The 26,395-nt window shown below is 43.6% G+C and overlaps 2 protein-coding genes and 1 long non-coding RNA gene across 4 annotated transcripts; 1 reads left to right on the top strand and 2 right to left on the bottom strand.

Moving 5' to 3' along the window:
* On the bottom strand, window positions 1-7,542 carry LOC129148129 (uncharacterized). 2 transcript variants are annotated; one of them, XR_008555309.1, is made up of 3 exons: window positions 7,503-7,542; window positions 5,894-6,001; window positions 1-896 (listed from the first exon to the last, which is right to left on the bottom strand). It is a non-coding gene; the product is annotated as an uncharacterized LOC129148129 (long non-coding RNA). The 2 variants fall into 2 exon arrangements; XR_008555308.1 differs by having other exon boundaries at window positions 7,404-7,532.
* Window positions 7,543-7,648: 106 nt separating this feature from the next.
* XBP1 (X-box binding protein 1) lies at window positions 7,649-12,601 on the top strand. Its single transcript, XM_008142480.3, is given in 6 exon segments — window positions 7,649-7,932; window positions 8,925-9,021; window positions 9,754-9,882; window positions 10,857-10,916; window positions 10,919-11,002; window positions 11,499-12,601. Coding segments are annotated over 6 exon segments (1,155 nt in total). The 5' UTR covers window positions 7,649-7,702; the 3' UTR covers window positions 12,054-12,601.
* A 2,803-nt stretch (window positions 12,602-15,404) lies between these two features.
* Window positions 15,405-25,049, bottom strand: CCDC117 (coiled-coil domain containing 117). Its single transcript, XM_008142481.3, has 5 exons — window positions 24,730-25,049; window positions 23,988-24,038; window positions 21,124-21,348; window positions 20,256-20,393; window positions 15,405-18,338 (listed from the first exon to the last, which is right to left on the bottom strand). The coding sequence occupies exons 1-5, from the start codon at window positions 24,915-24,917 to the stop codon at window positions 18,101-18,103; spliced, it is 840 nt and encodes a 279-aa protein (XP_008140703.2). The 5' UTR covers window positions 24,918-25,049; the 3' UTR covers window positions 15,405-18,100.
* Window positions 25,050-26,395: the final 1,346 nt, after the last annotated feature.

The following is a 26,395-nucleotide window of genomic DNA, read 5'->3' as shown; positions in this document are numbered from 1 at the left end:
AATATAATAATAATAAAAATGAAAGCAATGGGGAAAGAATCCAGTTGTTATTTTGGAGTCAACGCTTCAGAGTATGTACGTGCCCGGGAAGGTTCCACTTGAGTAAATTCAGCTCTTCAAATAAATATTATTTACTGAAGTGGGTCAAAAACCATTTTGCAACAGCACAGGTACCCTCAGGAGCAAAACCAAGGCAGGATCCTGGAACAGACCACAGACATTCAGGGGGAAACTGGTGAAATCCCAATAACGTCTAGAATTGGTTAGTCGTCGTAATGTGTCCGTGTTGGTTTCTTAGTTTGGGGAAATGTCCCATTGATAATGTCAGTGGATACCATGAGGGGAACCGGAAATGGGTGGGGATTTATAAGGGAATCCTCTGTCCTGCCTGGGTAACTCCTCTGTAAATCTAAAATTACACCAAAATAAAACATACATTAAATTTTTTTTTTCCAAAACCAGTGAACTGAGATTCATTCTAGTACAAATGGAGGGGGCCCGCTGCTCTCAAACTGCTTTCACGTAAGACAAAACTTGCTTCTCTTGCCGCGCTTGAACCTGCGCGCCCACAAAGGCACTCACACTGGGGAGTTTGTGCTTTCTTCCAAGAGACAAGACCACAGGCGGAGCGGATAGCTTCACACTGTTCAGTCGGATCTTTTCCTTTTGTTGTCGTGCCCTGTTTGGCTCGGTTTAACTTACTGGACGGACGAACTGTCGCTGTTTTGCAGAAGCCGAGGGGGTGCTGAATTTCTCAGAACCCGAATCCTCACGGATGAGCTTCAGGAAGTGTCGCAACGCCTCTGCCCAGGATCGAAGGAAACATTCGTCACCGGGGCCAGGAGGATTTCCTGCTCAGTGTCTCAACTTCACTCCAACGGTTCCTAAATGTCCTCCTTTAAAAACTCACACCCCACGATCATAAAATTAAAAGCACCGGGATCCCGAGTCCTAGCAAACCTAAAAACTTCGTCCATTTCCCAGAGGGTAACGAAGCCCTGTGCATCCAGACTGGTTTCTTAGTTGTGTCAAATGACATCGGGAGGGAAATGGGACCTGGGCGAGGAGTGTACGTAGCACTTTCTAGAAGATTCAGATGAAGCGTGGGTTCCATTAGGGAAACAAAAATATTATACAGGACTTTGCTCTTCACTTTTTCTGTATCCTTTGAGGGGTTTTCCTTGTGAGGATATGAAAAACTGTTTGCTTTTCTTTCCCATTTTTAATTGGTGTTTAGAAAAAGGAGCAATGCAGTGCCTTCCTGCTAGGATCTGCCTCTTGACTACAGCATGGAAGTTTATAAAATATGACAACCAAGAAACGGCATGGGACACGTGAATCTTGAACAGTGTCAAAATCATAGCACGGGGGAGCAAGAATTCCTGAGTTCTAGTCCCATTCTTCTCCTGAACTATTTTGAAATCTGTTTAGTCAATAAACAGAGGGCCCTAGCCGGTTTGGCTCGGTGGATTGAGCATCCGCCTGTGGACTCAAGGGTCCCAGGTTCCCCTCTGGTCAAGGGCACATGTCCGGGTTGGGGGCTCGATCCCCAGTAGGGGGTGTGCAGAAGGCAGCCAATCAGTGATTCTCTGTCATCATTGATATGTCTCTCCCTCCCTCCCCCTTCCTCTCTGAAATCAATAAAAATATATTTTAAAAAATAAAATAAAAATAAACAAACAGAAGGATACAAAAATGAGTCAGACGCAGTCCTTGCCTTCAAGGAGCTTACAGTCTGATATGGGAGATCCAGGCAGGTGCACTTGTACCGCCAAGCGTCACAGGTGTTTTGCTGGAAGTCTGTGGAGGACTGCATGGGAACTGAGCAGGTGCGGAGCGGGCTGTTGTTTGACATGAGTTTAGAGAAGTGGTTCTCAACTCGGGGAGACCTTGGCTCCCAGGGAACATTTGGAAGTCGAGATCATTTTGGTTGTCATAACTGGGAGAGGGCGGGGACTAGGTGCTGCTTATTGGCATCTAGTGGGTAGAAACCAGGAATGCTACTAAAACCCTACCGTGCACAGGACAGCCCCCCATAACAAAGAATGGTCCAGCCCCAAGAGTCAATAATGCTGAGGGTGGAAAACGGTGGTGGTTTAGACAGAGCAATGAGCAGGGGTTTTGCCGGGCAAACTCAGGGGAAAAGAATATGCCAAGAAAATGATAGGACCGGAGTGTGGGAGAGACAGATAAGCTGGAAAAGTAATCTACAGCCTTAAGCTCATTATTGCTTCCCGTTGAACTCAGTTAGTTATATGTCACTGAATAGTGATGTTATAATGTTATAGGACTATCTTTCTTCCTGGTGTCAGAAGGAAGTGCCGCTGATAAAAATTATGACCCCGGGACACACCTACTCCCGGTGGCTCTCCTCAAGCATACTTGTTCCTCAGCAGTGCCAGGAGCCCATTCACACGAAAAAACAAAGACGGTGTCTGAGAAACCTAACTTAGGGCAAGCGGGTAGGTAAAGTGCCTGTGAAAGTGAGGACTGTGCCCTGGCTGGTTTGGCTCAGTGGATAGAGCGTCGGCCTGCGGACTGAAAGGTCCCAGGTTCGGTTCCGGTCGGGGGCATGTACCTGGGTTGCGGGCACATCCCAGGTAGGAGGTGTGCAGGAGGCAGCTGATGGATGTTTCTCTCTCATTGATGTTTCTAACTCTCTATCCCTCTCCCTTCCTCTCTGTAAAAAAATCAATAAAAAAAAATATTTTTTTTAAAAAGTGAGGACTGTGTTGTATGGCTTGTGACAAGAACCCGGCCACCACGGTATTAATATTCCTCATGTAAGTTGGGGTCTGGAAGTGGGCAGTCTGAAGTTGTCAGGGCTAGAGGGCCACTCCCTGGTGCCACCAGGAACCCAGACTTCTTGTTGTCGTTCCCCCTCTGATATCCTTAGCATGTGGCTTCCCTGCTCAGACTTGCAAGATGGCTGGTGAACTTTCTCAATCTTTTGACCTTTCGTTAGCATTCCAGGTAAGACAGATTTAGAGGAAAAGGGCAACAGGCAGAAGATGAGAGGCTTTCTAATTGAGTCTCTTCCATTTAACAAACTTTCCTGGAATCCTCTCTGCCTGGAACTTCCACTTATACATGTGGCCCGAACTGTTACCCGGCTCTCCGCAGCTCCCCGGGAACCTGGAGGCTGTCTTCTGCAGGGCACTCTGAACTAAAAAGATATTTCTAGCCCGGCCAGGGTGGCTCAGTGGTTGAGCATCTACCTATAAACCAGGAGGTCACGGTTTGATTCCTGGTCAGGGCACATGCCCAGGGTTCGGGCTTGATCCCCAGTGTTGGGGCATGCAGGAGGCAGCCGATCCATGATACTCTCTTATCATTGATGTTTTTATCTCTCTCTCCTTCTCCCTTCCTCTCTGAAATGAATAAAAATATATTTAAAATACATATATACCATATATATATATACATACACATAAATATATTTCCAAGTTCTCTTCACTGAGAGAATTTAAGAAGCAAAGATACCCCAGTAGCCATGAACATACCTAGTGCCCAGATCTTTGTCACTAAATATGATTCTTCACTAAAAGGAGCCAGAGCTCCTTGGAGAAATGACTGATTCCAGGGCTGGCCTGGGAAAGAATAGGTGAAGTGGCAATATCCTGTTCTGCCAGAAAAGAAGGACGTGTTCAAAGAATGATTGGGACATGTCAGAAAGGACACATGTCAAAAAGAGGCTCCCATACATACTACACGAATATCCTCAAAGATATTATGTTAAGTGAAATAAATCAGACACGAAAGGACAAGTACTGTATGACTTCACTTATATGCGGCAAGTAGCATAAGCAAATTAATAAAGACAGAAGGTAGAACAGAGGTAACGAGGGGCTGGGGGAAGGGAGGAATGGAGAATTATTGCTTAATGGGTACAGAGTTTCTATTTGGGGTGATGAAAAAGTTCTGGAAGTAGTGGTGATAGTTATACAACTATGTGAATGTACTTAATGCTCTGAGAATCAAAATAAATAATGTAGTAATAGATTTTTAACCCATAAAGTACAATAGGACCTTGTGGGTTAGAATAAGAATCTGCAATTTTATTTCACTTCTTTTTCCTTTAAGTTTTATTGCCATTCTACTTTCTCTACAGACTTTTATTCCAATGTAATATAGTTTTATGCTTAAGAGTTTATTTTGATTATCTAATAGGCTACCCTGCAAAAAAGTAAATATATACATATAAGTATTTTAAAACTTTCTTCTTACCATAAAAATAATTCTGCATAAAGCAGAATTAAAATAATTAAAATAAGATAGTTTATTATAGTTTATCAAAGCTATATTCCAAATTGTTATAAATAATTATTAAACATAGAAAGTAGAATTGTATTGGAAATATATGTTTGGATTAATGGATTAATAGTACTTATTGCTATAATGAGACAGGATTTGGCATCAAATTTTATTTTATGTTTCATTTAAAAAAATGTAAGTGCCCCAAACCACTGTTCATAAAGCTAAGTGAATGGGAATGGAAGGCATTTTATTTTAACAACGTCCTTCAATTGTTGGACCATCTTTCGAGTTAGGAGCCAAGTCACATACCGACCCATCACTAAAAATTATCGTGTTAAACTCACAGCTGACAACCTAATTTTGTCTTCCATCAATTTTACTGAAAAGAAGAATGAGAACCAATGGGGTTGGAAAGGGGTTTGATACTCAGTGGTGAGGGTCATTTTCCCCCTCAATGCCATCACCAGTAGCTTGCCCGGCCTATTTGTTTGGAACCCCGGAGGCTTGTCAACATCAGGGCCATGCACCTGGGGAAGAATAAGCGCGAGTGGAATGAGGGTCTCCCCTCTGCAGGGTACAGGGGTGTGCCTGTGCAGAGAGAGGTGGGAAAAACGAGCCACTGGAGAGGCACCGTTCTCCGGCATGGGGATCTTGGAAAAGAGGTTTTCCCCACGTACCCACACGTGTGGCTTGGAGAGTCTTTGTGTGTCCTCAGAGGTACATGCACATGAATTCTAAAATCACTATCAGCGCGCCTATGTGTCCCAACAGTGTCTAGGATCAGTCATTACGCATACCTTTTCCCTAAAGGAGGCAGGAACCCTAGTGCGCTTTTATTTCCCTTCTTTCTCTTTATCTGTGCCATCTCCCTCACCCAAATGTAATCTCTACCAGGGTTATCCAATAGAAAAAGAATGCAAGCCACTTGTGTACTTTAAAAAAGGTTAGCAGCCAATTTAAGAAAGAAACGGGCAAAAAAACACACAAAAACCAACCAAACAAAACAAACAAACAAACACCCCACAAAAAATAGTTTAACTCAAAATATCAAACATACCATCATTCCAACATATAATCAACATAAAAATGATTCGTGAGGTATTTTTTTATACTACGTCTTCAAATCCAGGGTGTATTTTCATGCTTGCAGTACATTCTAATTCAGAGTAGTCACATTTCAAGGGCTCAATAGCCAGATTTTAGTGATGAGTGACTACTATATGAGAGAAGCAGTTCTCGAATTTTGGTTTCATTTTGTTACTGGGTTTTATTTTGTTTGGTTACACTGGCACTTATTTAGACGTAACGATCTACTGCTTCTCATCACTGTTTTCCTACATTTCACAAAGACGAAGAACTTTGTGTTTTATCTATTTTTATAGCTCTTATCACAAATGCCCAGTAAATGTTTTAACATACTAATGGCATCTGATGCAAGAATTATCAGATTCATCTTACATAGAGGATATGAAACTGTTCAAAGGTTTGCACTTGGGCGTTGGAGACTTCATGGATAGCAATCTGCACTGTCAAATTACTGCGTTTCAGCAGGATTTTAAATTTTATCAAAAAGATAAAAGACTTGAAAACAAAACTGGGGGAGTCCATTTCAACCTCCCTTTTCTACCCCACTCACCAAAATGCAATCCATCCACCTTTTCTCCTCCTCTGCGCCAGCATCCCGTGCCTTCTCCATAAGGTTCCTCATTGCACTGTAGAGGCCTCATGCATTTTCTTCTTATGCCTTAAATGATTTAAATTTCTTAGTTTTTCTTGGCCTTCACAAATGTTAACTTAATAAATAAAAGGTTGCATGACCACCCTAGCCGGTTTGGCTCAGTGGATAGAGCATTTATCTGAGGACTGACATGTCCCAGGTTCCATTCCGGTCAAGGGCATATGCCCGGGTTTTGCCGGCTCAATCCCCAGTAGGGAGCGTGCAGGTGGCAGCTGATCAGTGATTCTCTCTCATCATTGATGTTTCTCTCTCTCTCTGCCTCTCCCTTCCTCTCTAAAATCACTAAAAATATGTATTTTTTTTAAATAGGTTGCATGACAATGACATGACTTTTCTCAGAACGTTGTACAGCTTTCCAAGGTCCTTGAACCTATAGGTGCAGTTCTCAACCTGAAGGAACTCCAAAAACTTCTCCCAAAAGGCCTGGGAGACCAGAAGCCACTCTCAGGCACAGGAGGGCCCATGCACAGCTCATGGCTGATGGAAGCTAAGGCGGCAGGCTTCTTTGTCCAGTGGCATCTGGGACTGCGGCCACCTCTTTTCAGCCCAGACAAGCAGAGTGTGCTCGGGACACTGTGAGCTGAACCAGCTCACTTTAAATGAACGGTCACCGATTTCACTCTGCCAATTTGGAGGAAGAAGAATACGCGTTAGGAGACTCAGGGGGCAGCCCCGGGGAAAACCAGGAACTGTGTCCCTTTAAAGAGCCTGCAGAGCAGGAGACCGAATTGCTTTAGCTCCTTCTTCCCATCCTGTTCCCTCCCCACCAAAATGTAATTGAAGAGCTAATCTGACATAGTAACACCCTAGAATCACCAAGACCCAGTCCATCTTTTCCCTTTTTGCATATATTCCAATCCCTGGCTACGAGTGTTGCTCATCGCTGCACACACACACACACACCCATTGATCCGCAGCCGCCCGGCAGGAGCCTTGGATTTCCCTTCGTTTTTACACGTGAAATATTTTTCTCGTGAAAAAAGAATTATAATATAACGCTTAGACTAGAGCTTTTATAATAGATATTATAAAAGGTGTTATAATAGAGCTTAGAAATGCAAAGAAAAATTAAATGACATGCATTCCCACACCTATCGTTTTATGAAACCCTGTCAAGTGCGCAATCTCATCTTCTCAAGGCTCGTATTTCGCGGAATTTCTTTATAGGGCTTTTTTTTTTTTTTTTTTTCCAACCCAAGGCCCGATTCGGCTCTCTCCCGACTTCCCGTCCACTCCGGGAAGAGATAAAGTCTTGCCGGCCAGAGATAAAAATCTGTTGGTCTCGGTAAAAAAGTCGTCCGTCTGGAAATACCTCAGTTTGGAATGAAATTCTGTCACTCGGAGTAAAAATGCGTCAGCCTAGGGGGAGGGGGGTGAGTTTGTTAAGGAAACTCCGCCTGGCCCCGACCCTTTCTCTGTAGCCTGGGGGTCCCCAGGTCTTGGGGTCCCCGCCCCCGCCCAGGGCTGGGTCTCTCCGGACGCCCCCGAGGAAAATGCCCCCGCACACCCTGCCGGGAAAAGCCGCCGCCACGCTGGACGCCTTGGCCCCGCCTCCGCCGGGTCCTCTGAACCAATGGGAGACGAGGTCCTCTACGCGTCACGCGGCACTGGCCAATCGCGGGAGGCCACGATCGTAGAAAGGCTGGGCGCGGCCGGTCCCGGCGGCTGGGCGGCGGCGGCGCGCACTCGCGTACACACTCTCGGGCCATGGTGGTGGTGGCGTCCGCGCAGAGCCCGGCGGCCGGGGCCCCCAAAGTGCTGCTTCTGTCCGGCCAGCCCGCCGCCGCCGCCGCCGGAGCCCCGGCCGGCCGGAATGTGCCACTCATGCTGCCGGGCCAGCGAGGGGCCAGCTCGGAGGCGGAGAGCGGGGGGCCGCCCCTGGCGCGAAAGCGACAGCGCCTCACCCACCTGAGTCCCGAGGAGAAGGCGCTGCGGAGGTGGGCGAGGGGCCCGGGTGTGAGATCGGGTCCGAAACCGGGCCCAGGGGCCCTGGGTCTGGATCGGGCAGCGCTCGGGCGCCCTCGGCCCGGCGGGTCGGATGCCAGCGTGGCGCGGCGCGGGGCGGGGCGGGGCAGGAAGTCGGGACTGGCCGCATCCACCGCGCTGCGTGGAGTCCGGGCTGCTGAAGCCTTTTTTATTTCCTTCTTTTCTGTCTCATGAGGGATGATGCCTAGAGCTGGGGGTGTGGAGTGACCACAGTCCAGTCGTTCAGCTTTGTTGAACTTGGAGTCGATTATCCTCTCGGTTTACCTACTTTATTTGGAGGGGCAGCTGAAATGACAGTTGTTTGAAAGGACTCTGAGGTCACCGCAGCCTTAAAATGGCATTGACTTCATGACGTAGTTGGGGCGAGGGGGAAAGGAAATGCTGGTGACTTAGTCCTCTGTAGGGTTATTTCCTTTCTGATCATTGTGCACTTGGTGATTAAGTGCCTCCTGGAGCAGACGGGGCTCCAGCCCCGGGGTCTGCCCGGGATCTCAGCCTTAGAGCGAAAGGCATCAGGGAGAGAGGGCTGATAGCAGCCTTCGCTAGATTGGATCTGTCCTAGTTGGATCCTGTTCGAGGGAATTGGGAGTCAGGAAGCAGGGGGGAGTGGAAAGGGGAGGAAGAAAGTTCTTATGTTGCAAGAGGAATATTTGTGTCCAGCCCCCGTGCTGTGGCCAGAATGAGACCGAAGTGGATGATGCAACATGGGAGAGAATCAAGCAACACGAGAGAGAATAAAGCAGGTCTTCAAAGACAGGCTGAAAGAAGGCTGTGTTTTTGTTTGGTTTGGTTTTATTGAGGGGAAGAAGCCTGGATCGTATTTTACCACTCGTCTACCGGATACTGTACATTTATGTGAAAGCACCAGCTGGCCGAGTTTTCAAATAAAGATATAAATAAGGCTGGAGATGACTCAGTTGTGGTATGTCCCTTCTGTTCTCAGGAAACTGAAAAACAGAGTAGCAGCCCAGACTGCCAGAGACCGCAAGAAAGCTCGAATGAGCGAGCTGGAGCAACAAGTGGTAGATTTGGAAGAAGAGGTAAAAAATACTTAAGGCTGAGCTCTTCTCTCTGTTGTATATCCTTCCTTGGCAAATGTTCTGATCCTTGCTGCCCATCCCAAGTTGTTTTGGTCCCTTTAGAATAAAATGGAACATGTGATTAAAAGTTAAGTCTAAGTTAGGGTAGGCAGGTCGTTGGTTAAAGGACCCACCCTCAGGCATGTGGTACTAGATCTGTTTCAAAGTTGGCGGATTACGACAATGTTTATCAAGGTAGTAAGTACTAAGAAATTAAGAATAGATTAGGAAAGAAATCATTGCTTAAACTTGAGTCCCTTCCTGGCGTGGCCAAAGTCCACTAACGGTTCCCTTCCCCTAAACTGTTGCCATTGACACATCCAAAATAATGATTATTTATATTATTTTTTTACATATTTTGATTTTATGGTCCAATTTTGTTATTACTTGCCAGTTCAAGATAGGATTTTTTTTTAAAACATCATATCTAAACTAAAGCTACAAGTCACCCTTTGCTGAGGTATATATTAGTTGGAGGCATTGTGTTATTTGTGACCCCATGAACTGACACTTCTTATTAAATAGCTTATTTTTAGTAATTATGACCTGGGGCCTTCTAATACCTAGTGTGAACTGAATAAGCATAGTTTTCCCAAAGGAGAAGGAAGGGAAATTAATTGAAGTGAAACGCCATCAGGTGTATTAAGTGAAAGAATTAGATGTTTTAACAGACTCTTATGAACTTTCTTCCAGAACCAGAAACTTTTGCTGGAAAATCAACTTTTACGAGAGAAAACTCATGGCCTTGTGGTGGAGAACCAGGAGTTAAGACAGCGCCTGGGCATGGATGCCCTGGCTACAGAAGAGGAGGAAGAGACCAAGGTAAGGATCTCCTTTATCTGGTGACGTATGTCAGACCTGTTTCTAAGTGGCATGACATGACCTCTTTAATGGCACTTACTTATTTTCAAGTGTGCATTGAATAGTACAAGCCCTAATACTTAATAAGTTACATGGTGCTTTAAGAGCAAGTACTAACAAATGCCGATAGCTCCTAAGATGTGCCAGTGTTAGGGAGAACCAGCGTAAGAGAGCCAGTCAAATCTGACTTTGAATGCTACTAAAATTATAGAAGCTTTTTGATGAATATGAATAAGTAAGGAAAGGACTCATTTTGATAGGGACACTTCTCTGATAGAAGATTTATGGCTTTTAATTTATGGATTATGTCAAATCAGTGACAATGCTTAAGTGGTCTAAGATTGACAGGAGTGCCGTTCTACTCTGTGGAGGTAATGTTCAGGACAAACTTTAAAATAATTGCTATCCGAACAGATTCTGGGCCTGAATTTACTACTGTATTACTTAGGAATGTTATTCTTACAGAGAATATCACTAGGATATTATTTAAGAATGTCAGTACTGCTTGAGCCTTTGGGGAGTGAAAGTGTTTCATGGCATGCAAAACCACAATGAAAAGTTAGTTTTGCCTGGCCCATGTGGCTCAGTGGTTGAATATCGACCTGTGAACCAGTAGGTCACAGTTTGATTCCTGGTCAGGGAGGCAGCTAATCAATAATTCTCTCTCATTCATCATTGATGTTTCTATCTCTCTCTCCCTTCCTCTCCCTTCCTCTTTAAAATCAATAAAATTATATATTTTTAAAAAGCTAGTCTTACTCCCTTTTCTCATCTTTTCTTGAGGACTCAAGAAAATGGAAATAACAGAGGTCAGGGAAACATTTCAGCTCTAAAGATTAGTTTTCTAAATTTATTGGAAGTTGCGAATCACAGCTGCCTGGTGAGCATTTCCTTGGGGATTCTCAGCCGTTTATTCACTTTGGTTTTTCCTCCAGGGGAATGGAGCGAGGCCAGTGGCCGGGTCTGCTGAGTCCGCAGCACTCAGACTACGTGCACCTCTGCAGCAGGTGCAGGCCCAGTTGTCACCCCTCCAGAACATCTCCCCATGGATTCTGACAGTGTTGACTCTTCAGACTCTGAGGTAGGGGTTGTTTGGATTTACTGAAGAGGTGTATCACTAGTTAATTCCATGTTTGATGCCCGATATTCCTACCTGCCAGATTAGGACAGAAGTTGGTTTGGGTTGGTATAGGGTTGAACATCAACTATCTTCCTGTTTCCAGGTGATTCAGGACATGGAGTGAAGTGTAGATAAATGGGTCTGGTGGGTTCCGGAGGTTATCCTATAGCCGTGGTCGGCAAACTGGCTTGAGAGCCACATGCGGCTCTTTGGCCCCTTGAGTGTGGCTCTTCCACAAAATGCCACGGCCTGAGAAGTGGCGTTAGAAGAAGTTTAAGTTTAAAAAATTTGGCTCTCAAAAGAAATTTCAATCGTTGTGCTGTTGATATTTGGCTCTGTTGACTAATGAGTTTGCCGACCACTGTCCTATAGCATAATGATTCATTTATATTACAGGACCTGGTACTTCGTGTTCTAGGTAGATTCTCAGGTGCATTCTAATTTTTGCCTCTTGCAGTCTGATATCCTGTTGGGCATCCTGTTCAACTTGGACCCAGTCATGTTCCTCAGATGTCCTTCTCCAGACTCGACCAGCCTGGAGCAGCTCCCAGAGGTCTACCCAGAAGGACCCAGTTCCTTACCAGCCTCCCCTTCTCCATCACTGGGGACGTCATCAGCCAAGCTGGAAGCCATTAATGAACTGATTCGTTTTGACCACGTATATACCAAGCCCCTGGTCTTAGAGATGCCCTCTGAGACAGAGAGCCAAGCTGATGTGGTAGTGAAAATTGAGGAAGCACCTTCCAGCCCCTCAGAGAAAGATCACCCTGAATTCGCCGTCTCAGTGAAGGAAGAACTTGTAGATGACTTCATTCCAGAGCTGGGGATCCCAGATCTACTTTCCTCCAGCCACTGCCTGAAGCCATCTTCCTGCCTCCTGGATGCGTATAGTGACTGTACATATGAGGGCTCCCCTTCCCCTTTCAGCGACATGTCCTCTCTGCTTGGTGTAGACCATTCCTGGGAGGACACTTTTGCCAATGAACTCTTTCCCCAGCTGATAAGTGTCTAAAGAATGACCCAACATGGCCCTTTTCCTTGATTTTTACACTGCCTGGAAGATAGCAGAGAAGCCTGTCTGTGCTTCATTCAAAAAGCCAAAGTAGAAGATGCACAGCAAAGTATTTGTTAAACCTCACAGGTCAGCCCAAGTATTGTCTTTTGAGACATTCAGCAGTCCAAGGTACTCAGATATAGTACTATATCCAGAATTACAGCTTTTGAGGTTGTATCTTAAGGGCAGTAGTTTGCTCTAAAGTACTTACAAAGGGACATTAGACAGGGAATTTATGAACGGCCCTTTATCATTTCTCTTCTCAGCATCCTAGACCTGCCTCTGATTTGTAGGTACTGTAGTTTGCTTCTGCAAGCAGAGAGAAACCTAGCTGAGGGGGCTCCTTTCCCTCATGTACAGTTCAAGTAAAGATCAAGAATCTTTGTAAAGTTATAGAAATTTACTATGTAAATGCTTGTCAGAATCTTTCCCTGCTAGTGTAACTTTTGGAAGGTGCTTTCTTCATTTATTTAAAACTACCCATGCAATTAAAAAAGTGCAATGCAGTCTTTGTTCTATGATTCCTTCTTGGATCTTATCATGTTCTCCCCAGGTGTTTCATTGTTTGCCGTGATAGTGATTTATCCTTCAGTGAGCATGCCCCTTATAAAGTGCCTGAAGGTTTTTCCCCCTGTAATTACTGGTTGCTAAAATTCCTGAAGGCCATAAGTGATATAATCTACTCTTTGAGCAGTTACTATATTTCAGATCATTTCTTCAGCCTAACAGACCATTATCACAGCTAGTAAGTGGCAGAGCTAGAACCCTTAACCACTGTTTTGCTATACCGTCTCCTGTGAGAGAAGGGCATGCCATTCAATATCAAGATTTTCTTGCCATTATTGAAGGGTTTAAGAGCACTTTCTAGAATCAGACTCCCTGGGTTCAACTCTGCCACTGGTTAGCTGGGTAATCCTGGACGTACCACTTATTTCCTCATCTGTAAAGGGGCATAAATAATAGTATATCTACCAGTTGCTAAAGGATTCAGAGATGGTGTATTATAAGCACTTAGGATATTCTAGGCACCATCCCAAGCACTAAAATATTAGCTATTCTCTCCTAATCCAATTTGGAAGGGTTTTAATTACAGAATTAGATATACATACTCTAGAACTTGTTTCATAAAACAATGAACCAGTTCTAGAGACTTGATGGCCTCCTCATCCTTTTGGGAATCCTTTTACGAGATAGTAAAGGGTTTCCCTCACTGACATTTCACCTATGCCAGCATTCTATGCCAATGTTAAGGCAACCTCTGGGGAGGTCAAACTGAATGAGTAGACAAAGATAGGATTCAGTTCCAAGCCGCAAGGCACAACAGGCTATAGTTTCAACCCAGTACAAGGGAACGCTTCCAGTGTGATTGGAGGCATGTCCACAAGCACACTTGAAGGCAAGACAGCCTAAGATCCCTGGCCACTGAAGCCAGAGCCCGATCCTGGTGCGTGGCCTGCAAGCTTGCTTAGACTGAGTTTCTGTATCGTAAACGTAGGGACAGTCTCCAGCTGTCCTCATGACTAAAAAGTTGATCACCTGATTTTCTATAACTGAAAAACTTAAGAGCTGAGAATCTATTTAGAGATTGTGTAGGCAGATGTAATTACAGATGCATTTTAAGCTTCCATCAAAATAGCAGAAGCATCTGGAAATTGAGGCTCAAGTAATTTACATTCAATGACATCACATGAAAGAGGCAGCTGTACTAACAGGAATCACACACAGGACATACATAACCTGTGTAGGTTATCAGGGTTTTCATTTCCTGCACAGATGGGTGAAAATTACTAAACACTCCTCAGTCTTGAGAAAACACCTGGTATTCAAGACGTCTTCATATTGAAACACTAAAATGGAATGGTTAGAAATAAAAATCAAGACCTTTACCTATAAAACCAAAACACAATTTCTATTAAGTGCAGAGGGCTGTCCATAATAAGAGATTAAAAGTCAGGTGACATGCCTGCACACCTTTTCCCTGGGCCTTGTAACACCAATCTGTGTGTGCTTCCTTGCTTTTCTAGGAATACTATTAGAGCAAACACAACGTAGGCACAGAACTGTAGACAGAAGGTAATACTGCGTACTCCAGGAATATTTTATGGCATAGGTTAAAGTCTAATAGTCTAAGAATTAAATCTTTACCCTTTGACCCAATGTTCATTAAGGGACAGGAAGACTGGCTTACTTACCCACTAATCAGTTGTTGAAAGACGACATCCCTATCTTGCTGGAGTTGTCATATCTGTAATGCCACTGGTAGAATATTTGAACCAAATGGATATACACAAAACTGAATTTCCCCTCAAGGAATTAAATGTTTGTTTCTAATTGATATTAGAGAGGGGGGAGGAGAGAGAAAATGATCGATTAGCTGCCTCCTGCACATCCCCCTCACTGGGGATCAAACCTACAACCTGGGCTTGTGCCTTCACCAGGAATTGAACCAGTGACCTTTCAATGCACAAAACTCTCAACCGAGCCACAATGACCAGGGCTCCCCTTCAAGGAATTAAATGTTACACTGCCTAAACCACATTTTATCAATAAAACCAAATGATGTTTTAGGTATTGCTGCAAAAAGACTGTAAAACCACTGGTGAAGTCTGAACACTGCACTTAGTGAACTGGATTATAATACTATCTTGTCACTAAGGTTTTTTAGTTTTTAAACCTGTGAAAGAACTTTTAAAAGTAACTTTTAGCCGTGATTTTCAAGTTTTGGTGAAAAACAAAACAAGATCCTGAGTTTTCTGTAACTGTAACCCAAACTTAACCTGCCCATAAATAGGGATCCACATTTATCAAACAATGGTTGAAAATATGCAGGCAATACTGCCACCCAGTGACCTGTCAACTCAAGAAAGGAATGATCATGTAATTGAACATTCTGGAATTTTCCTATTCCTTATTTTTAAAGGTCCCAAACCTATAAAAACAACAGAACTGTGAACTCTATATACCCTTTTCAATTCCATATTTGAACATTTTGAAGACTCAGTCACCACTGCCATCTGAATACTGGCAATTAATCACCATTACCGATCAATGCTGTTCATACAACAGTAGTGAATTGCTAAGAAGAGTGGAAAGCATTCTAAGGGTTTTAGGAATGGCAAGACATAGTATGCCTGTTTTGTGAAGAGCTAATTCATTTATGAAACTTACCTTTAACCCAACATAATCATCTCTTCAGAATATATTTAAGCCCCTCACTGATATGAATGCTACTTCGAATACAATTTAGAGGAAAGCAAAGAAGTGATTGTTATATTTACTTAAGTACAGGAATACAAATATCTCAAAAAGTCCAAAACACTTATGAAGTTTTATTGAAAACAAATACAGAAACACCAGATTCTCGTTTTAAAGCAAAATTGACAGCATTTTCCAGAACTTTCCTAGTACTGCACCATTCTTATCACTATTAAAAGACAAAACCAAGTTCCAAATCTAAAATAATTAATGAACTTGCTGGTAAACATTCTTCTCATGGTTCTAGTTCCTTTCCTAAATTTTACATTTGCACCTTTTCAAGAATGAGGGTTTTTTTATTTGACTGATTAATATTTGTGAGAACTGGACTTTCTTCCTATTAATGTTTTCTTTTTAAAAAATCCACACACCCTATTCAAACTCAGAGAAAATATACATTTGTTCATTAAAGCTCACCTGCTTTAGATAATTTTTCCTCTTCATACATTAGCATAGAAAGCCAATGTTTGATCCATGCTGTAAAAGCTGTACAAAATGAAAAGACATTATTCCCCTAGGGAAACCTTAAGGCAAAAGCAAAAGTCTTACGCTATAAAACGAAAAAACAAAACAGAAGCATGGGGGCTGTGGAGACGGCTCAGATGAATAAGCACCACAAGGATGAAGACAATTTTAGTACAAACGTATGCAAGAAGTTTAAAAAGGAGCATTAAACATCCATTTTCCTGCAGAAATAATTGTCATGTCAGATAGCCTGACTCCTGAAACAAGTTCTGTTTAGATTTTAACAAACAGAATCTTAATTCTCTCCTGTATTTGCCCATGGTATCAGAGCCCTGTTTGGGGCTCTTCTTTCCTCCTTTTCATTACACAGACCTTTGATCAAAGGCCTGCCCAACAATTCCTATAGAAGACAATCGTGTGTTGGGGGCTCCTTGGGAAAGCGGTCTCCTCCCCTTCCACCCTAACACTGGGACTAACTCCAAATTCCGGGAGTTGCTTCATGTTTTTGGGTTGTAACAGAACAAATTTTTTAACATGGAGATTTCTTTAAGGCTACAAACTTTACAAGTTGGTCCCATTAAACAATGACCTAAAGGCAGGAGTTTTTCAAATGGCATGAACCAGACACTTGCAGATTTCAACAGAATACAGTTTACATTCATCTCTAAATCTGAGATTAAGAAACTATTAGCTGGTTTCCAACTGGTTTAAATACTGGTTTGAAGTTTGAATAATTTTATTGTGTAGACATTAAATACTTTGTTTAAATATTAAACATTAAATCTTTTCCTGACTGTCCAGACAGAAATAGAGAGAGCAGGAACAAAAGGCAAGAGAAGAAACAGTCCAATAAACAGACTTGTGACTTCTACACCATCTGTAACAAGGGGAAGGATTTCAGCATGTGTTTCAAAACGCCTGGGAGCTAGTTTCTAAAAAGTTACCTCTATACTTGGTATAAATCATTTTTTTTCTATACAAGGTATCTGATTCCTACAAAGGGAGAAGAAAACCAGAAAACAAAAAGAACTAGGGTGGTCTCCTGTTATGTGAGGAAAGGGCCAATATTACACTATTACACTCATTTAATAAGTTATAGTGAATATTCTGTAGCATTAAAGGAATTGTCATTTCACTTTGCACTACTGAGTCCTTGCCACACAGTAAAGTTCTTCCTGAGAAATAAAACACTTCAACCTTGGTTATCCCCAAAGGACACCTTGAGCTGGTTTACGCCTGAAATCTGAACACTTCCTGCTCGCAGGAAGCTACTCTCTACCAACCTTTAGGCTCCTGCATAATAGCTGAAGCACCAGGCAAACTGGCTATTTCAGTAAATCTCAACATGGCCTGCCCGTATGTTCTCAGTTAATTATCCAGTCATTGTTTTCTAAATTAACATTTAAAACTCAACTTGCTCACACAGGTACAACCTTTTTTTAACTACTGACGTTATCAATACTGGGCTTAGCTGACACAGCACTTCCTCAGGATTACCCAAGAGATGCTTCTCCCATAGCCAATTTGCACATGGGTTACCTCAAAACCTTTTCAATTATCAAAGTTAATTAAGTTGTAAACATTTCTGAATAATTCCTTTTATCAATTATGCAAGGGAATCCAAGGAACTACAGTAACACAGAGCAAAAAAGCCTCAAAGGAAAAACCTTTTCTTTGTATTTTCATTGCATTTTCAGAGGCAGAGAGGTGAGCCACAATGCTACGGGCTATTTAATCAATTTAGCTACATTGAACTGACAACTACTGTACAAGTTTCAGAGCCTCTATTAAATTTCTTAGCAATAGGCTTAAGCTACTGCTTTCTTCCCTCCTTCTCCCCAATCACAGTCACCACTGTAAACAGAGTTCATATCTACAGATGAAGCTGGAATTCAACTGTCAGGGTTCAGTTGTAGTAGCAGTACCCTTCTTTCTTAATGCATCTTTTTTCAACTCAAGAGTCTCAGTTTTCTCCAAGTTTCTGAACAATGTGACAGATGATTTAAGTCACCCTTCCACATGGAGTGTCTATACTTGCCTGTGCAGACTGTAACCTCACAAAAACAATACCTCTAGAAAATAGCTTTTCCCTGGAGGCAATATTCCTTGGCAAAAAGTTGAATTTAAGAAATGGCTACCCAAAATGAGAGTCCCACCCCAAACCACAGGTGGAGATATTCTTACACCCGTTTCATAACTTTCAAGTCCCTATACTATGTAAGTAGGCTCACGAATAAACACATGAGCCTTCTAAAATTTGACAACTTTAGTATAGAAACACATTTCTAGAGTTCCATCTCTTCTTCTGTGCAAGCAGCTGTCTCCAAACTATTGTAAATAGGCAGCCCTGTTTGCCGAGGCTCCAAGAACAGTTCAGTTCTCCTAGGGAAGGTGGTGTCAGCAGAGGCATGCTTAGCTTGGCTCTCTCTTGTGTAGCTCTTAGCATTAGATGACGGCTTTGGCTTATCAGAAAGGAGTTCAGGGAGAGGTTTCCAGAGCACGAGCTCCATGGAAGGACGGCTCCTAAGAAATAAAATACAGATTTTTATTAAAAATTTTAAGACGTGAAAATAAAAGATATATGTTGAGAAAATAGTCTACTATCTAATATGTAGAATTACACACTGAAAGCATCAAAAGAGATTTACTATAATAATGCAAAATAATTTTTAGAAAGGATATTCAAATACATCAAATTTTACAGTTCTGCATGCATTTTTAATCAAACCAACTGGCTGTACTGATGCTGTGATTAGAATATAAACATCCAATGTGAAAAATAGAGGCCCCTGATTTAATATAACATTTTCTTAGACAGAGTGAAAAGGAGAGGGGGGAGAGAAACATTGATGTGAGAGAGACACATTGATGTGGACTACTATCTTGTACTAACCTATTATAAATGAAAACGAAGCACTGGACAAATACATGAAAAGTATCTCAGTATGCCCTTTGCTTAGTATAGCTATGAAGTATAATTCTGCCCGGCTGGTGTGGCTCAGCGGTTGAGTGTTAACCTATGAACCAGGAGGTCATGGTTCGATTCCTGCTCAGGGCACATGCCCAAGTTGTAGGCTTGATCCCCAGTTGGAGGCGGGCAGGAGGCAGCCAATCCAGTGATTCTCTCTCATTATTTATGTTTCTCTCTCTCTCTCCCTCTCTGAAATCAATAAAAATATATTTTTTAAAAAGTGTAATTCTTTTTGCAGTAAGCGAAAATAATTATGTGCCCAATGCCTGTGTCTGCCCCACCTAACCTCCTCCTGTCACTACTGGTTTGATGGTTTCTGGAGCCCAAAGGCAAGTAAAGCAAACTAAAACACAAACAATAAAGAATATCTCCAAAGGCTAGCTTCTGGAAAACAACCAAGAGCAGAAAGTGCTATGTTTTAGGCTGGAGAGCCACGTGACCTGCTTTCTCTTGGCTAAACTATTTACCCGTCCTCAGGGTTGGGTAGTTAATTATAAGCTCAAGTTAGGGGCTGTGATCTAACATCAAGCAGCACTGAACCCACTATGGCCAAAGGGAGTAATGCTTCATCTACCTAGCATCACTGGGACTGGTGCCCTGAGAGAATGGATCCGATATATGCCACGTACCCTGATTATCAAGTCTCATCTAGGCAAACATAAGTGGCACTCAGAACCTGCCTACAGCAGATGCCGAGGACTGGAGATCACCTAGGCTCAAGGATTACAAGAATTACCCAGCTATCATTAGCTCTTATGTTAATGAGCTCCAGGATGTTTTGCTTTTTAGGGTCTTACGTTTGCTTTCCAGTTTCCTCTCTTGTCCTCACACTATACTTCCATTACTCACTACAAGTGTTTGTTCTCTCACTAGCTGTTTCTGTGTTTCTACTCTAATGATCTAGGAAACCAGAAAAATGAAACTGTCTAAATTAGGGGCATAATGGTGCTTACAGCTAAAGGCCTGAGAAGCTATACACAATATAAGACAAACATATCAGTTTTGATTTGTAACCTTTGTGATAACTCTCTTTTCGGACTGCTGGGAGACATTTTTTTGTTTGTTTGTTTCCTAGGTCTCAACAGTGTTCCTGGATAATTGCGAAGCCAGGTAAACAAGAGGTTTTGAAATGTGGATCCTATGTCCCATCATAAGAATTTAAGAGAATGGGCTCTTTCTTGCCAATCCTCCCATTCCCAAATAGGATACAGTGCATTTCAGGACTGTATTCAAAAAATCCAAGGGTTAAGTAGGCAAAGCAGTCACTCCTGCATTCTTCAAACTCTTTCTTGCAGAGCATTTTGCTCACTCCAATGAACTAAAAAGGTCTGCAACCTGGACTCAACACAAAACCTACTGTTCTTTCCCTTGGCTGGTGATCAGGAGGTGGCTAGCATAGGATAAGCAATGTCTAGAGACACTGGGTTTTTAAGATCCTATTTAAATGGAAACCAGGAACCAAAACTTACATGGACTCAATCATTTTCTTTGTAAAGACTTCATCAAATTCCCTCTTCAAACCTGTTTTCATAGCATCGGAAAGGACAAGACTGGGGAGATGGTTAATATTTCTGTCAGCTTCAACTTCTTCATCTTCGTCAATTATTCTAAATAAAGGCAGCAGAAGAAGAGCAAAAAGTTATTTAGTCAAACTAGTATATATTCTAGTAATTGGAAAAAAATTAAAATAAAAAGGATAAAAGTAACAGGTGCTATAGCAAAAGGTCAAGTAAAACATGATGCTATACATAAGTGAAAAAAATTATACACAGAATAGTTACTCAACATTTCATTTAAGTTTTATATTAGATGCAAAGTTGAAGAATGTGTCCCTGGCCCCAGCTGGTTTTGCTCAGTGGATAGAGCGTCAGCCTGTGGACTGAAGGGTCCCAGGTTTGATTCCGGTCAAGGGCACATGCCCGGGTTGTAGGCTTGATCCACAATAGGGGGTGTGCATGAGGGAGCCAATCAATGATTCTCTGTCATCATGGATGTTTCTATCTCTCTCCCTCTCCCTTCCTCTCTGAAATCAATAAACACACACACACACACACACACACACACACACACACACATGTATATAAAAGAATGTGTCCCTGAAACTCCCATAAACCAAAAATGAATATTCAGAGATAGTAAGTGAAAAAATTCTGTACAGTTCTATGAGAAGAGCTTACTTCAACATTTAATATGCACATTTTGAGTTCCCTTATTTTTACAGTTTCTCTAAGAGGCTGAAGATCAAGGTATCATCAAATGATGAATTAGATTAGCTTAAAAGAGCAGAGACATTACAGAGGAACAACAATAAGCCCGTTATATACGCTGCCCATTTACCTGTCCTCAATTTCCTGAAGCCTCCTTCTGGCAACTTCGCACTGCGGTTCTCCAGTTGTCTGATCCATTTCTTCACAAATAACATCTAACATGCCAGGTGCAGAAAGGCCACTAGTGCATGGATTTACTCCATGACCCTCTATATCCTGATGTGCACAAAGAATCCAGTCATTAGGACCAGCACAGAGCCCTGCTTCAGTTAGCCTTTTCTTTCTTACTGGGCAACTGGAAAAAAAATTTTTTTCAATGAAAATCCTGAATATAAATGAAATGTAGATCACCCCTATCTCTAATCAAATTTTTATATGAAAAAACTCTAATAACTTCTGACAGTGTGTGTTTACAAGATGGAAAATCACGCATTTTCTTTTCTGTCATTCTCACAGCCTCCTTGAAATATTTTCTTCTACTGCTCTCTCTGCCAAACTAAGCTGTACCTACAAGGTTTTGCTTTTATAAATTATAAGTGTTCAATGTGGAAACTTAAAGTCATTCCTAGTTATTTGGCTCTGGATAGGTCAAGTGGGAGTAAGGAACCAAGTCACAAAGCAGCAATTCAGCATCAGCCCCGTTTTGTCACATTGCTGCTGCTCTATCAAACTGGTCACATGAGAAGGCGGTCTGCAGGCATCCCATATTCCCTTATGGCAAAAACTCATGCCTCATCAGGTCTGTTCCAAGTACTACAGGTGCTGATGATGCTGCTGCTGATTTCTTGGTCCTCTCCAAAATGCCATACGGTCGGTTGGGTCTATGAGTTCTTAATTAATGAGGTACACTATTCCCCTACTTTCAAACATAAACTATCTTTAGTTCCTTGAAAATTTTATATTTCATAGAGACCTGAGAGTTCATCAAATCCAAATTCTTGTTTTGCACATTTGGTAACTAGGATCTAGGAAAACTTAAGTACTCCCTCCAAACGTCATATATGACAGAATTACATGTTGGGCATCAGACAGACCCACCCTAGAGCCCCTGAATCCTACTTCTGTGCCATTTTCACTAAAACTGCCAGCCTCCTTAGGAAAGTTTAACTGTTCAGACTCTTATCATGAAGTAGTATTTGCAAGCACTATATTACCAGTTTAGTTGAAAGCTGTATGGCAACTAGCCCTGTTCTATTTCAGTATTTAGGCCAAAAGTACTTGATGGTCTGGGCATCAGCAAGTGCAATCTCAAGACCAGAACATCTTGTATATGTTTCCTGATGTGCACATGTACATACTCAGGAGGGGAACTGGTGGGTTAAAAGGTACATGTGCCTTCAACTTAATAGATAATGCCAACCTGTTTCGCAAAGTGCTATACCAAGTTACATTCTCATCCACAGTGTCTGGGAGTTCCTGAGGCTCCATGACCACTCCTATATCATTGTGGCTTTAATATGCACTCCCCTAAAGACTGATGAGGTTGAACATCTTTTCGCTTGGCTGGTCATCTGGATATCCTTTTATCTCGCCCACCCCACTGACTGCCTATCTATGAATACCATTTTTGCCTATTAGATCATAAAATTTAAAAATACAGATGTGGTGAGAAGATGGAAAAACAGACATTTCCACTGCTATAAAGAATATAAATGAACAACTCTGGTTCTGGCATGGCTCAGTGGTTGAGCGTGGACCTATGAACCAGGAGGTCACAGTTCAATTCCTGGTCAATTCCCAGTTGGGGCACATGCCCAGGTCGTGAGCTTGATCCGCAGTGTGGGGTGTGCAGGAGGCAGCTGATCAATGATTCTCTCTCATCAATGATATTTCTCTCTCTCCCCCTCTTCCTTCCTCTCTGAAACCAATTAAAAAATATATTTTTAAAAGTATTTTAAAATTCTTTAAAAAAAGAAATTTAAGACCCAGCAATTTCCTATCTAGGAAATCTAGTCCCCTACTTGCAAATATATATGAAGAATTTAAAAAGAATGGCCATGTGCTAAGCCCAATAAGCCAGCAAGACCAAGTATCACACGATGTCACTCATATGTGGAATCTAATGAACAAAATAAACTGATGAACAAAAATAGATCCAGAGACACAGAAGCATGGAACAGACTGGAATGTCAGAGGGAAGGCGGAAGTGGGTGGGAAGAGATCAACCAAAGGACTTGTATGCATATATGGATAATCCATGGACACAGACAATAGGGTGGTGAAGGCCTGGGGCAGGAGGGGTGGGGGGAGGGGACATACGTAATAATTGCAATAATAAAGTTTTAATTTAAAAAAAGTCATCTTAAAATTCAATCTTTCTTCACATGCAAAAAAAGAAAAAAAATGCCCATGGTAGAATTGTTAGTAATAGCAAAAAATTAGAAATAACTTGGGAAATCCAACAGGATACTGATGATCTATACCTAGCCTTACAAAAGGAATTAGGTAAATTCTATGTGCCTATAGGCAACAAGCTACAAGAAAGTAAAATGAAAAGATGATTGTGTTGCACAGTATGAACAATATATTTTCTTACAAATGAAGGCATATACAGCGAAAGGTGTGCAAGTTTTTTATAATGATCTTCCAGAGGAGATACAGGAAACAATTAACAGTGGTTGCCTCTGGGGAGAGCTGTGAGCTTGGAAGGTAAGACTTTTAAATACGTACCCTTTCACACATTTGGAATTCTCTCACTTTGTGTGTGTAACAATATTCACACGGTTCAAAATTCAAACTTTACAACCCATTAGAGAGTGAAAGGTTTCCAGACTCTGCCAGCCACACGGTTCCTGTCTCTAAAAGACAACCACCACCACCCAGGTTATTACCAGTCCCCCTGCCTCCTTTCATCTTTGCACTGGAAACAAACAATTAAGGGCATAAAATAGGGCAAATTCAATGACAAGCGGATAAATGGCACTTGCAACTTACTCATCATCTTCCTGCTCTAGCTTGTGCTTCTTTTTGCAGGGGACGGAACCACTGTCGAAACAAAACAAAACAAAACAAACAAGACATCAGTTTCCGGAAAAAAAAAATGCATCGAGCTTGCGCTTTCAGCGTCCACTCTTTCTTGCTCCACTGAGCTTCCCAGCCGGCACCGTAGCCAGCTGTCAGTCCCCTTCCCGGCCCGGTGGGACGGACATGCAGGTCACAAGGTCCATCAGGTAAATGTGGGGAAGCCCTGACCTCACTAGCGATGGAAATCTAAACTTCCACTCTGGTAATGGGAGATCCACTGGGGCAGACCCAGGAAGGGAACAAGTATGCGGGACAGGCACCGCGACGAGCACTTTTATTTCCAAGATCGCACTCGGAGGACCCATTTCTGCCCCACTTTGCAGAAGCAGCAGCTGACTGTCCGAGAGGCACTGAAAGTTGTTCGCCTCGGCGGCCGCGCCGGGTCTGAAAGCGGAGCGAGTCGGGGCCCCGCCGAGGGGACACCAGGCTCCAGGTGGCCCGGACGCGAGCCCGGCCCGACCCGACCCGGTCGAGTTGGGGAAAGTCGTCTCACCTCCCAGGGGTGCAGGCGGGCCGAGGTCCCAACGCGACCCGCGGCGACTTACAGTCCCGGTCCCTGCAGATCAGTGTCCTCCTCCGTAACCTGGGGCTCAGCAGCCCCCCGCGGAGGGAGCGCCCGGCCCCCCCACCCCGCGCCCGTCCGGCTCCTTACCGTCCGCGCGCCGGGCTCCCGCCCGGGCTATTCGGAGAAACTCGGGGTCCCGGCCGCGGGGCCAACTCGGCACCGTCCGTCCCCGGCGGGAAGGCCCGGCCGGAGAAGGCTGGTGGCGGCGGCGGCTGCAGGAAGTCCGAGCCGCCGCTCAGGGGGAGGCCGCTGAAGGGCCGGCCGAGTGCGGCCATGGCCGGGGAGACGAGGAGGCAGCGTCCGCGGCCCAGGCCGCCCGCGTCCCTAGGCCCGGCAGCTGCAGCCACCGCGATTGTCGAGAGGTGCCCGCCTCTGAGCCCGCTCTTGACCTCACGTCACGCCTTCTAGAACCCTCCACCCCGGGCCGCCCAGGGGCACGCTGGGATTTGTTGTGTGTGGAGAGCGGCTGCCGCAGGGAATGCTGGGAATCGCAGTCCTTGGGACTACAAACAAGATGGCTGCCTTGGTGGAGCAGGCTAACGCTTGAGGACGGCTCTGTCAGGCTTTGGTATGACCTAGGTTCGAATCCTCACTTCACAAGGTATGCAATCCGTACCTCAGTTTTCTCATTAGTAAAACCCGATAATAATAGTACCTATCTTCCTAGGGTTGATGGGAGAAGTAAATGAATTAAACATATAGAGCCTTTGGAACAGGCGTCCTCAAACTACGGCCCGCGGGCCACATGCGGGTGTTTTTGCCGTTTTGTTTTTTACCTCAAAATAAGATATGTGCAGTGTGCATAGGAATTTGTTCATAGTTTTTTTTTAAACTATAGTCCGGCCGAAACCGGTTTGGCTCAGTGGATAGAGCTTCGGTCTGCGGACTGAAGGGTCCCAGGTTCTGATTCCGGTCAGGGGCATGTACATTGGTTTCGGGCACATCCCCGGTGGGGGGTGTGCAGGAGGCAGCTGGTCGATGTTTCTCTCTCATCGATGTTTCTAGCTCTCTATCCCTCTCCCTTCCTCTCTGTAAAAAAATCAATAAAATATATTTTAAAAAAATAAAAAAAAATAAACTATAGTCCGGCCCTCCAACGGTCTGAGGGACAGTGAACTGGCCCCCTGTTTAAAAAGTTTGAGGACCCCTGCTTTGGAATCTCTTCTAGGCACATGGTACAGATTCATTAAATATCAGCCATTAATTCCTTCTATCCTATCTAATAAAAGACTAATATGCAGATTTCCCCCTTGACCAGGAATTCCATGGGGAGTTCGAACAGGGGGCGGGGCTGGCTGGCCAATCTCCTTCGGGGCCTCCCCCCTCCCCGCCGCGGGCCTGGCGGGGGGGGGGGGTGAACCCATGCTGGACCCCACCCGTGCATGAATTCGTGCAACCGGTGTTTTAATATAAATGAAGTCGGTGATGCCTTAGACTCTAAGGCTTAGAGGGAACAGCAGGGAGGGCCAGTAAAGACCTCAGAGCGCTTGTGAAGTCTTCCAGCTTCTGCCTGGGGCATCCAGAGACAGGCTTGCCAAAGGGGCTAGCAGAGTTGGTCAACCCCAACCACTGATTATGTCCTACTTTTCCCATCTCAGGGAATGGCACCATCGTCCAGTCTGAGTTGTTTGTGCCAACGTCAATGCCCAGCAGCCAGAGACCACCAAGATCGTATCTATAATGGAACAAAGATGTGTTTATTGACTCCTTCTGGTGAGGGAGTCTCTCAGTAAGGGCAGCTTTTTATAGGATT

Source organism: Eptesicus fuscus, chromosome 23 (genome assembly GCF_027574615.1).
Source record: "Eptesicus fuscus isolate TK198812 chromosome 23, DD_ASM_mEF_20220401, whole genome shotgun sequence".
Lineage (NCBI taxonomy): Eukaryota > Metazoa > Chordata > Mammalia > Chiroptera > Vespertilionidae > Eptesicus > Eptesicus fuscus.
The sequence above is the reverse complement of the archived record's forward strand: the minus strand, read 5'-3'. Positions and strand labels throughout refer to the sequence as shown.